Source organism: Ooceraea biroi, chromosome 12, assembly GCF_003672135.1.
Source record: "Ooceraea biroi isolate clonal line C1 chromosome 12, Obir_v5.4, whole genome shotgun sequence".
In the NCBI taxonomy this organism is placed as follows: domain Eukaryota; kingdom Metazoa; phylum Arthropoda; class Insecta; order Hymenoptera; family Formicidae; genus Ooceraea; species Ooceraea biroi.
This window is the reverse complement of record NC_039517.1, coordinates 9,866,342-9,879,423: the sequence shown is the minus strand read 5'-3', so window position 1 is coordinate 9,879,423 and position 13,082 is coordinate 9,866,342. Positions and strand designations below refer to the sequence as shown.

At 49.8% G+C, this 13,082-nt stretch overlaps 1 protein-coding gene across 1 annotated transcript; it reads right to left on the bottom strand.

Moving 5' to 3' along the window:
* Positions 1-37: 37 nt before the first annotated feature.
* Positions 38-12,975, bottom strand: LOC105287099. The gene is made up of 7 exons (XM_026973988.1): positions 11,749-12,975; positions 11,272-11,498; positions 10,374-11,191; positions 1,686-1,921; positions 944-1,312; positions 576-840; positions 38-426 (listed from the first exon to the last, which is right to left on the bottom strand). The coding sequence occupies exons 1-7, from the start codon at positions 12,943-12,945 to the stop codon at positions 155-157; spliced, it is 3,384 nt and encodes a 1,127-aa protein (XP_026829789.1). The 5' UTR covers positions 12,946-12,975; the 3' UTR covers positions 38-154.
* Between the last annotated feature and the right edge of the window lie 107 nt (positions 12,976-13,082).

The following is a 13,082-nucleotide window of genomic DNA, read 5'->3' as shown; positions in this document are numbered from 1 at the left end:
ACGCAGGAGGAATGGACGAAGCGCAAGTGAAAGATTGGTGAGAGAAATATTATATTGCATGAGAAATACGTAAAACAGATACGTACACGGAGAGAAATACGTAGAAAACTACGTATGCGACGGAATTGAGACGGACTTGGTCGTTGGATCGGAGTTACAAGCTAGTCATGGCGGGGGGTCGCGCGTACGCCTTAGGGATGAAGCCGTACTTGCGGGTTTTGGGCGCGTACGCCCACAGCCAGCCGTCCACCGTTTGATTCCCCAGATCCGCGTATATCCAGTCGGCCCTCTTCACCGACAGATCGTCCGGCGCCTGCGCCTTGTAATCGTAAAGAACCACCAACTCCGTACCGGCAGTCTCGTCCCGGAAGTCCCGGACTCCTTTCTGCAGCGATTCACCGCCCGTCGCGTTCGCGGCGCCTTTGCCTACAAAAATAGGAACGTTGACGCGAGCCGACGATCTTTTAACAAATTTTATTTAATAATTTTTATTAAACAGTTAAAAGCAATGAGATTTTTTTCAAGCGACGATTCTAAAGATCTGCAAGAACGCTAAGCTAATAATGGAGCTAAACCTGGACTGTGAGCCTCTGCGGACACCGTATTTGTAGTGGCAGCAGTAGTTGTGGTGGCAGCTGCATAAGAATGCAGCACGTGACCGGGGTAGACGAAACCGGACGGCACGAAACCCTCGTTGCCGTCACAGTGTCGCAGCACCCAGAACCAATCCGGATCGTCGCGATTCAGCACCGTGACGAATTCGCCACGCTCGACGCTGACGTCGTTCTCGTCTCGCGCGACAAACGTGTAGAGAACGATGTATCTGCCAGCTGATGGATCCTGCGGTTTGATTTGATTAGAAATTAAATCTGGCGCCTGAAGCTTGGTTTCGATAAAAATTTATTCATCTACGTCCATCTGTAGCCGCCGAGCGAGCGAGTACCTTGAAGAAAGGATGCGCGTCCGGCTGCGACGATATGGTCTGTATAGAGTTCTGGGATTGCGTGATGTTGGAGCGATTGACGTTGACATCCGCGGTGGTGATATTGTTTCGCGCGTAGCTCTCGCAGTCCGACGCCGATCCGGTGTCGGCCTGTTGTATCTCCTGTAGGCGGCCCGCGCTGAGGGGATCGCAGTCGGTTTCGCTGGACCGCGGTAGTTTCTTCTTCACGCTGTTCAGGTTGGCCAGGGTCATCTCTGCCAGTTGCGACGTGTACGGCGCGCAATACGAGTGCGGCACGAAGCCCTCCATGCGTGTGTCCGCCGCTATCACGTATACCCAGTCGTTTTCTCTGTAGAGCACGTTCACTACCTGAAATGTGTAAGAGTCCCGATATATTATTAGTATAGTATTTGTAATAAATGTATCGTTTCCCTATTACGTAATTAAATTTTCCAAATTAATATCAAAGTATAATTTTTTTCAAACTTACATAATATGGGGATCGAAATAGATAAGCACGAGTTATAAAAAATTTTATAATGTTTCGCGAGTTGAACTACTTTTATAACGCGTAACTCTCGCTTATCTATTTTTATCTATCCCGTTTTTTCTCTTTTTTTGATAAAAATTTATTGTATGAGATATACGTACTTAATAAAAAATAATGTGCCATTTATAATACGTGATTTCGAATAAAAGTGATGAGAGAATTAAAGAAAACTGCTGTGGATTAATCGTTTACCTGACCCCTTTTGACTTGGAGTTCGTCGTCCACGCAAGGGGTAAAATCATGCACAATGACCATCTTACTGTCCGGCGAGAGTCCATTCTCCTTCTCAATGCCGACCCTCACGAGGGTCTCGATACTGGCGCTTCCAGTTATACGACCAGGAGGCAATGGTACTCTAGTGCCAAGACCAAGTCCCGCGCCACCGGTTCCAACGCAATCTTTCTCCAAATTGAAATTATGTGCTCCGGCTATTTGGGAATAACAGTTATTGTATCATGAATTTACATCAGATTAAAAGGCAAAATCGATATTTTCATGATTTTAATAACTAAAAAATGTCAAGCATTACACGACACAAAAACAAAATGCTTCAAAATCAAAAACTATATTTAAATAATAGATTTAAATATTTCTAAAATAATAAAGTTATTTTAGGCCAAAACAATGATTATTTCTGAAATACAGTACTCCACAATCTTCAAGATACTAGAAATCATTTCCAAGATATCAATGCATTTCTCCGACCTGACAAACACTGCAATAATAATTAATTTACAATTCTACAGTAAATTTTCCTCATACAGGAAGAAAATGCTCTCACGGAACGGAGGAAAAATCGAAAGTCGCGGTGCTTGAACTCGAAAGGGGGCTCCGGCTGGTTTTCCGCAGGACGCATAACCGGTCCCGAGTAACAGGTGATCGAGCCGAATGTGACAACTGGTCGGTCGCTGTCGCGCGGCCGAACCGAACTGCTATGCCGTCCCCATCCGATCCTCTCTTCTCTCTGTCTCGCTCGTTCGCTCGCTCCGTTCTGCCTCCACACTTGCACTACTACTTCCATCCAACTTACGTTTCTTCTTCTTGCCGCGACGTATGCGCACGGGACACAGGAAGGCCATCCTGCCGCTGGTCGGTCCGCGTTACCCGCTCTATCCAGGATCTCACATCTCCAGCGACGACGGCGGCGGCGGCGGACCTGCTACCTGGCCGCGTTCCAGGCGTCGGAACGCGCGCGCCCGATCTCCTCCCCCGCGCGGCGCGGCGGGGCCGAGAGAAAACGCCAAGCGCGAGAGAAGAGCACCGGACTGGAAGCTCTGGAGGGACGACCGACGAAACGCGAACGCGAGGAAACGCACGCGATCGCGAGACACCTTTCGCCACGGCGAACGGACGCGTTCTCGACGACGTCGGTCGGTCGGTCGGTCGGTCGGTCGGTCGGCCGTCCGTCCGTCCGTCCTCGCGGTGGTACTTACTCCTGGTACCTCCGGCCAGGAGTTCGCGGCCCGCGGTCGCGAATTAATCCTGGACACGGCAGGTAGAGAGCGCTACGTGACGCGCGTGGGACCGGTCCACGGGATCGGTTCCGTTAAGTTCTCGCGCGACGCACCGATCGGGCAGAATCAATTCTGGCATCACTGCCAGAATTCGTCCGGCGTTCCGACGAGGAAACCAGAACGAAAGATGCACGGAGGAAGGAAGGAAAAAAGGAGGAAGGCGTGCGCGAAAAAATGCTTCCTGCAGAGAAAAACGTTTGAAATAAATAATAAATTAAATAAATGATAAATGGAGGAATGACAATTCATGATTGCCCGCAAAATAATCTTTTCAGTCTAGAAACACCGAGGACGTAGCACGTCGGAGTCGGAGAGGGGGTGCATATAACGACGCTGATGCCCGATGATACTCGGGGAGGCAACCCTTACGCGGGGATCGTCGACCTCGTGGATATCGCGAGGGGTTGGAAGACCGAGGCGGCGAGGGGGGGGGGGCGGGTGTATGGGGGACGATGTCTTGCACAAGCCTTGCTCGAAACTTGGTTTTATTGTATTCAATTTAATATATAAACGACGGGGCGGGGTGTGTCCATTTGTTCTCGTCTATACAACAGGGAGTTCCTTCCTCCTGACTTACGGCGCTTAACAATCACGGAGGGGGCTGCTCACTCCTCGTTCACCCTCCTTTTATCCTCCTCTCATCTCTGTCATCGGAGAAAATACTCGTGTGTATGTACAATCATGTCGGTATATAATTGCGGTGCCGACCTAAGACCTAGAAGTCTCGTCGCAGGGATTGCGCGCGGATCGACTCTACTATAGTACCATTAACACGTTAACTCCGATTTAATATATAATCTCTCGTGCATATATATGCGATATACGTATATATACACACACGAGACCGTAGTAAACGCGGTCGCGCACAGGTGCTTGCGCGTACCTGCTTGCCGTTCTGCTGCGTACAGTACCGGAAGTCGCGAGATTCTAACGAAGGATCTGATCGGACGTGGTGCGTATGTGGCGGTGGTGGTGTGTACATGAGCGGCGTGATCACGCGATGTGTGAGATAGGTACAAAAAGATTCGATTCGGTACAAAATCGTCCCTACTTCGGAAGTGATGCAACAATACAGCGCAACTACTACATGCACACGCGCGTCGTCCGCGCGTCACACGAGGATGAAGCCTCAGGAACGAGCGAGGGAGCCCGCTCCTCCTCGCGAAGACCGAGTTCCGCTGTATCGTTCGTCGGCATAAATCTCGAAAATCCGCGGCGACTCGCGCGAGCGCGATCTCGATCCGTGCACGAGGTCCCCGGACGGGGCGAGATCGCGTTCCCGCGAAAATCCCGGGAAAAGAAGGGGGTTGCCGGCGCTTCATCGTCGCTGTAATTCGCGCATTCGCAATTCTTACGTCTACGAGGGCGTTTTTATAGAACACTTGAGGAGGAGCGATCGCGGTCCGAGCTCTCCTCTTTTTCTCCTGCCTCTCCCTCGCGCGAGGGCAAGCCGGGAAGGCAGAGGGGGAGAAAATTTATAAAATTCGAGAGGACAAGAGGTCAGACTTTGTACTTTCGTATTGCACTTTGTCGTGTGTGATTCCATGACACGTTGAAGTCCTTAAGAGTAGATCCTAACGCGCGAGAAACGCCTAATTACGATTACAATGCTCGATATATCATCGGTTCTTTTGTCTTCTTCGAGTGGATCAACTAAACGAGAGAGCGTGAAGGATCGAAGAAGGATCAACTGCCGCGTACAAAGAAAGTCTCGTTATACTCTCTCGCACGACGCGTACCTATCGTTAAACAATTTCCGCTACGCGCGACCGTGTCGCGCCGTGAAATAAATTCCCCCGATAACAAATTTCGACAACAGCGTTTTCCCACAATCGACATAGAATTCGTCTAACGCGTCTGACGAGCCTCGAGGACTCGGAACAGGTCCGATCGGCCGGTGACTGAACAACGTCGAAAATTCCGTCGAAAAAAACACGTCCGAATAGATCTAAAGATCGTCTATCAACAACGCCTCGAAAATTATAACGTCTAAAGGGTGTCTAAAAGGTATCATCTCTAAACGACGCCTGTGCGAAAATCTCAGGGCGTCTCCGAGGTGGCTAAACGATATATCTCCAAAATTTCCAATGCCTAAAGAATGTATCTAAATACACGACGTCATAGAAAAAATTTACATTGACGCTCAAAGAATGTGCTTAAACAGTGCCTCAAGGATCTAGAATGCTAGATCTAGAACGCGACGCCAAGAGACGAGCCTACGACGGGCATCAGGGCGTTCCTCCAGGCATTCGCGAGATCCTCCCTGGAGAGTAATTTGTCGTTCACGAATTACATCGTCATGCACAGACGCGCGGGATCACCTTTCCAATTTCGAGCGCGAGATCTCGGAAACGCCGAATCGCGTTACAAGAATCTCGATTGTAATACGTTTTACGGGGTGCGCCGGTGCCGATCACGCAGGTCTACGTTCTTGCGGTCTTGAAAGCTGGACTCTCGCCGAGTCGCGGTTTCTCCAAGAGCGTCGCGTCACGGAGCAAAGTTCTCGTCCACGCGACGCGGCGATGTCCTCCGCACATCATCGCATCGCGCGTCTACTTCTCCACGTCGTTATCACCGACGCTCTCGTTATGCGCCCGCCTTATCGTGTCTATGCAGTTTGTTTTCTTGTCGGTCCCCTCGGCGTGTGTGATGCGCACCTCGTCGTCACCCCATGCCGATATCGCGGCGTCTCGAATCTCCCTTCCCTCTCTCGCTCGCCGCTCCTTTTGAGCGTCTTATCTGTCGTTCTCTTGTTTTCGCAGCACGACAGAAATAGAGACGCAACGCGTGCGCTCGCACGCGGTGATAAAGGTGAAGAGGGGGCGGCGGGTGTCACCGACGATGACGATCCGGCGCCGGTCAAAGTTTTGTAATTGCGAGCGAGCGAGCGAGAAAGAGAGAGAGAGAGAGAGAGACGTGCGCGCACGTGCGCAGGACGCCGTCGTTGTCGCCGTGTATCGGCTAGAGAGCACAATTGCACAATTCCGCCGTGGATCTCGTGGATCAGACTAAACATACACAATACAATCAACAGAGATAACGTGCGGCGAGACGCGCGATAAAAATCGTTTCCGAGCGCGTCTACCGCGGAGACGCCGGTCGCCGCCGCCGAACTAGCGTCAGAGCGGTGACGTTTTCGATCACACATATTTATAGTGACATAATAATAACGCATACGAGCATGCATCTCTCGAATATATCGTACGACGTGTGCCGCGACCCGACAATCGCCGGCACGCTCTCCTCTTTTTATTTATTTCTCTCTTTCCATCCCCGATGAAATCAGGCATCGTACTCTCGTGCACTCGTGTTCCTTCCTCTCCCTTTATTTGCGAAATTTCTCCGGCCGAAATCAAGATACAAGATCTTCCACCTAATTACGAGATCGAGAAGTACATCTTGGGGGTTCATGGCAGTCGCATCGATTCGTCGAGAGTGGCTTCTCTTCCTGCTTTTCCTTCTCTTTACACGCAGACCTCAAAATGTATTCGAAACCGAGCTGCATATCGTTTAGGGCTTTCCGTCTCATTCGCGAGTCACTCGTCTACGTGCTAGGTAACTCTACGATAAATTGGATGTACGTGTGTGTGTGTGTGTGTGTGTGCGCGTGTGTCGTGTGTCTCATGTATGCACGTGTATGTATGAAAAACATAGACTATTACATTTTCTTTATCTTAGGTGGGACGCTTATAGATTACTGTAACATTATACAACGTAACATGTCTTATGTGTATTGACCGAATGTTACATAGGGCATATATATGCATTTTTTATATATATGTATGTATATATATATATATATATATATAATGAATATATATTCTATTCTACATCGTCGATTATTTTTCTCGTTACATATCGTCGGTTGTATATTAACAGATTGCTTTGAAAATCTAACGCTTGTTCCAGCCGGATACGCGGAAAGTCGAGTATCCGCCGTTAGCTCTTCCCTCTCTGTCTCTCGTGTGAGCATGAAAATACCAATTTCACGATGTAAAATTCCCCTTTTCTACTTGACGCAAGAATTACTGGCACTGTTGTTGTATTTAAAAAAAAACAGAAAAGAAAAGAATAAAGAGAAGGCAAAAAAACGAGACGAACGTACGCACGATAAAAGACTTCTTCCAAGCAGCCTCGACGTATATATGCGTATATTTCGGATATATAAATATGCGTTTAATGATTTTGTTACATAATGGAAATATAAAATGCGAGTGTACGATTCATACTGTGTCGTGACGGCCAACCGGGATATGCATATTTGTGACGTGCATGCTCGACATACAAATTTTCAGTGCGTCTTGCAAGTTTCCTGCGTCATACGCATAACGCAAGTGAGATACATGCATACTCGTTATACAAACTTTTAGTACGCGTTGCATCCTGCATCGTATAATAGCATTACGCAGGTGCTCCGATAAAGAGATTTTGCGGTCAGGTGATATAAAATCAAGATTACATTCTTACACAGAGATGATAAGCAGTCGCGTAATTTGTTTGGATCCGTTTCGATTCAGGACTGTGTCGTATCACACTGGGAACTCCGTCTCTCGTGCTGAGATATATATTTAATAAAAGAAGCGATAAAAGAAGAGAGAAAAAAAAAGAGGGAACGGAAGGCGAGCGATTTTCTATCATGCATTCATCGAGAGAGAGCGTGTGTGTGTGTGTGTGTGTGTGTGTGTGTGTGTGTGTGTGTGCGCGACAGTGACATGACATGTGACGATGACATAACAGAGTCCGCAATAAAAGTTACCCTTTGCACATACGTCTGATATAATTATGTATTTCGCCTGCATCTACATTCTCTCTTTTACACGTGCATATAATTGTCTCGCCTGTTCGTTCATGCTTCGGTATATGTATATATCTATACGTGTACTTCGTATGAATATATTTAAAAAAAAGAAGAAAAAAAGAAACTCTATTTCTCCCTTTATTGTGGCGCGCGCATAACATAAATCTGATACACAGAAATTCGTAAATATGTACGGAGTATTCTCACATGCAGGAAAGAAGGAAATAATAAATCCTCGCGTTATTTCGTCTCTCTCTCTCTCTACTCCGTGGGTGGTTGCAGAGTTTCGACTCGAGAATCCGGATAGACGTAGATATAAAAATTCGCAATAAAAAAAGAAAAGATAAAAAGGGAAAAGAGAAAATAATTATGTCCAACATAATTTAACACTCGGTCTCTGCTAAAACTTCGAGAGATACGAGAGAAATCGCGGCCGATGCCGATAGCATCCGCCTCCTCCCCCTCGTCTTTAGATATACGCGCTCTTTAATTCCACGATGTTGACAAATGCGGGAACGCCTATCTGCGCGCGGCCGGTGTTCCCTCTGCGTATCTCTCTCCCTCACAGTAGGACCACTTTATACATTAAATACAAAACTAAAAGTGATATGTACCAACAATATACTATACAAAAAATAAATATAAATACATATATTAAGGACACGGGTTCCCTAGCTACGAAATCTTGTTAAAGATATCATATATCGTATATAGTATATATTAATAACAAAATATTGTAGTTTCAACAGAAATTATATACGGTACGTGTCCACACGTACGATTTCATCAATAAAATTCCCCATTATGCTTGTAATCGCAATCCCTCGAGAAGAGTAAATATACAAATACATATATATATATATAAATCTCTAATAAAAAAAGTTTCGAATGTTTTCTTGAGAAAAATAATATGGCCAGGATCGTCGACGATCCACTACACGAGCGAGCTATTACGTGGATTGCTATTTTTACGTTACTCCACCAATAAATTAAACAATTCGATAACGACGAGAGAATGATCGAAAATGTGAGAAATGATCCGCGATCCGTCGTTCGTCTCAACATGATCCGAGTTGTATGGTCCTACTGTACTGCACGAAATAAATAATTTTCGAATTTCCATTTTCTCTCTCATTGACGTCATTAGGCTCGGACCGAGGTTTCGGTCGAGTAAAATAAAAAAAAAAACAAAGCATCCATCGCAACCGATCACCGATTGCGGAGCGATGCTCTCGGTTTGGAAACGTGCGTGTGTAACGCGTACTGGGTATTACAATGTAGCACGAACTGCTTGGAACACACCTAGGTTCACATTCTCCTGCTCGACATACACCTAGAATAACAATATAGCACCTAGGTTTTTTTGTACTTTAGCATTATTTCATCGCGTCATGATAGTATAATTAATTATAAATACACCTATACGAGATGCCACAATATATATATTTACATTATGCGATCATGACTACCAAAGTGTGAATGTAGAAAGCAATCTGAAATTTACTCGCCCCCCCTCCCCAGTATCTCTCCCTCTCAGGGGAGGGGGGATCTCGAAATGATAATTATCGTAAAAATCTTCGCACTTTGCGCGTACGTTGAATACGCGCGAAACGCATCATCGTAATACCCATTAACTGTAATTCGTCTGATTGGCGCGGCGTATCCTTTAAAGTCTAACACTCCCCCCGTACTTCAGTATAATACAATATCTACATTTTCGATTTTTTTTTCCATCAAGAATAATCGATCGATTACAAGTATACTTGACGTGGCTGTTCAACTCGTAGTATCGGTTTTATCACTTCTGCCACCGTATCACACAGAATATCACTGTTTCTGATCTCGTTAAATGTGTCATCTACGATCGACAGACAAAACAAGAAATCCATTCGCGGAGAGGGCGCCTTCTCGCTGCCATCGCGCGCGCACGCGCTCGCTCTCTCAAATGTAAAACGTTCGAAAGGAAACGGGGAGCCGGCGCAGTTGTATAAACATGAGCGTAGTTATATAAAAATCATTATCGTTTTGTTTTGCGTAGAAGACAAAGTATCCTCGCTGGCCGATCGATCGATCGGTCGTTTATTTCGTTGAATTTTGCAACGCACCAGGCGCGACGTCTCCGCGCGAAGGCTCCTCCCGCTTCTCCTCCCGCCCGATGCTTTGGAGTTAGACAGCACGTGGTTTACTTACTCTTAGTAGAAACCCCGAATTAACTTAGCGATAACGTTTAAAGGCTCGTCGCGTATCACATAAACCTAGACAGTACTTCGTTCTCGTTTAGAATCGCGTTTGCATACACTTAACATATTAAGTTTCAGTGCATGCTTATATTCGGTCAACGGTATGAGCGTCGTCACGGTGATCGCTGAGCAATCGCGCGTACTCGCGCACGTACACGCGTGTCTCGTGTGTGTGCATGTGTGTATGTCGAGAAATTCCCACGCTATCCTGATCACTGATCCGACTCGTTATTAGCTGGCAGCGCACCGGCGGGCTCGGATTCCTTGTTGTTGCTGCCGTTGTTGTTGTTCGACGGCAAACTCGCGGCGTCGGTCTCCTCGCTGCCGCCCTCGGTGCTGTCGGCCGCGCTGGCGCGCGGCGCTGTCGCCGCGTCCTCCGGTTTCTCCTGACTCTCGCTGGCGATCGCGACATGTTGTTGCGGCTGTTGCTGTTGCTGCTGTTGCTCCAATTTCTGCATATGCAGTTGACTGCGCAGCTTCGAGATTTCACGCGCGTCTGAGCGCCGATGGCGACGAAGCTGTGCGTTTTCCGACGCGACGCGACGCGCCAATTCGATCACGTCCTGCGGCACGTCCAGCGTCCTGAGCCGCTCCTCAAGGTCCGCTGCTGCAGTGCCGTCCGAGTCGGAATCGCTCTCGGGTGAGGAGGTGCCGACTTCGGACGAGGCCGCGAGCGTAGGCTCCACGTTCACCGTGGACGACGTCACCGCTGCGCTGCTCTCCTCCTCTTCGCCCTCCGTCTTGTCCGTCTTGATCTCTTTCGATGGTGCTTCTTCCTTCTGACCACCGTCGGGCACGTAATACAGAGGATAGGAGCCGACGGCGGGTGCGCCCTGGCTCGGCGACATCTTCTCCAGTTTGACATTGGCCGGCGACAGCAGTTCCCGCTTCGAGTCACTCGTCGGACTCGACGAACTGTGATGACTGTGACGGCGACTGTGCTCGTGGTGATGCCGCTGCCGTTGCTGATGAACGGACGCGGGTGGTGGTATCTGGACAATCTGCGCGGGCGTTGGTATGGGCGCCAGGGCGACGTTCGGCTGAAAGTGTGGCTCGAACCGCTCGCACTCGGAGAGCGGGATGACGCGCTCGGGATGCTGCAGCACGGGCGGGCCTCGGCTCAGGTACGCAGGCACCAATGATGAACTGTCAACGAGGAAGACGTCGCTGTTATTTCTATGTAAAACACCAATATATCAGACGCATACGACAGTTGTGACACTCACCTGTCCCTGTGCTTGCAATTGCCTGCTGCGTTCCAGGGCCGGAAGGCGGATGCGCCCCTGGCAGCAAGCTCGAAGACCGCCCAGTGCAAGTACGAGTCAGTCGCAGCGGCCATTTGGGACACGGGATGGTATATGCCCAGCCCGTTGCCGTTGTACATGCTGACGCAGTCATCCTTCCCAATGTCCTTCTTTGTGCGTTTGGCCAATCTTTCATGCTCGTGCCGCAGCTGAAACAGAAGTCGTGCCTGTATACTGCCTAGACAGACATGTCCACGGTATTAATTCCAACATGTTACTCCAAGACGCACAGAAACGTTTAAAGTGACGTTGGAAATTACAACATCGCTTTGAAATTTACGTTCCAAAAAGTAACTCAATTGTGAAACAGTCAAACAATTGCACACACATATCCTTAAGTAACTGAAAGCACTGTTATGTCGCAGAAAAAAACGTATGTAGACTTGGAGTGAATGGTACCTCCAGTTTTCGCTTGGAGTTGAGCACGAGGTGCCTCTCCTTCAGCTCCCGGAACAGGACGAGCGACTTGTTGTAATGCTGCTGGTCACGCGAGAGCAACAGATACGACCTCCAGTTGGCCGAGTCGAAGCCCCAGTGGCACGTGCGGTTCTCGAGGGAGCGGTGCGCGTGCCGGACGAAGCGCTGCGGCGAGCACTGGTAACCGCACTCCTGGCACTCGATGCACACCGAGTCGTCCGTCTCGAAGAGCTCCGCGTCGAAGACGCCTCTGCACTTGCCGAAGCACTCGTGATACACTTTGAACTTGACGATCGTCTCGTCGTCGTCCTCGCTCTTGGCGCACGGCTTCTTCACGTCGAGGCAGTCCTGCGTCTGGCCGATCTGCGCGGGATCGCAGGACTCGGTGCGTAGCAGCAGCGCGCTCACCAGCCGCTCGGCGTCGGTCTGCGTGATGAGGCCGCAGGACGGCGCGTTCCGCGGCAGGATGCCCGAGTGCTTGAGCTCCTCGAGCTGGTCGCTGGTGCAGCGCGAGCAGTAGATCTGCAACTCGTCGCACACCTGGTTGATCTGCTGCAGCGAGAAGTCCTGCAGTACCGTGTTCAGTATCTGCGGCAGACATAACCTCCTCTCGCCGCCCACGACGAAGCACGAGATTCTCTCGCCCTCGAGCACGGTCTCGCACCTCTCGGAGCAGCTCTGATCGGGCGCCGTCAGGATCGGGATCTGGAACTCGAGCTCGCGTTTCTCGCAGCCGCGGCTCTTGAGACGATCCGCCGCGACGGCCGCCGCGGCGGCAGTCGCTACCGCGGGACGGTCCTCGTCCGAGTCGTCCAACGATCGCGGCGCCTTGGGAACGGGCGTCACCGTGCGCGCCGCCGGCACCGTCGCCGTCGCCGTCGCCGTCGTCGTCGTCGTCGTAGTCTCGCGGCCGTCCTTCTCGACCGCGTCCTTCGGCAGCTGCTCGCCGGGCGGCGACTCCAGGCCGCAGCCGGCCGACGGACGACTCGCGGGTGGCGAGAAACACGCGGTCGCCGACTGTTGCTCGTGCAGCAGGGCCTTGCAGTCCATGCCCAGCAGGGCCGAGCTGGGACCCTGCAGGCTCTTCACCGCTGACAGCTGATAGGTCTTGAGGACGGTCTTCAACTGCGGACTGTACGACTGGCTGGCGGTGGTGTTGCCGGGCAGTAGAGTCTCCATTATTACCGCACGTATGTACGCGTGTCCAACGTGTCTGAGAGGAGCGCGTTTTTCTCCGTTCCGTTCGTCCTCCGCCGCGAAGAACGGCGACGAAGGAGAAGAAGCAGAAGAAGAAAAACGGAGGAGCGAGCGAGCGA

Excerpts from the sequence above, each read along its gene's own strand:
- LOC105287099 (XM_026973988.1), bottom strand. The coding sequence starts at position 12,945 with ATGGAGACTCTACTGCCCGGCAACACCACCGCCAGCCAGTCGTACAGT. Across the intron at positions 1,922-10,373 it reads CGCGGCCGACAGCACCGAGG|CCGGAGCACATAATTTCAAT; the intron begins GCGGCAGCGAGG and ends ATTCCCAAATAG. Across the intron at positions 841-943 it reads ACGCGCATCCTTTCTTCAAG|GATCCATCAGCTGGCAGATA; the intron begins GTACTCGCTCGC and ends ATCAAACCGCAG.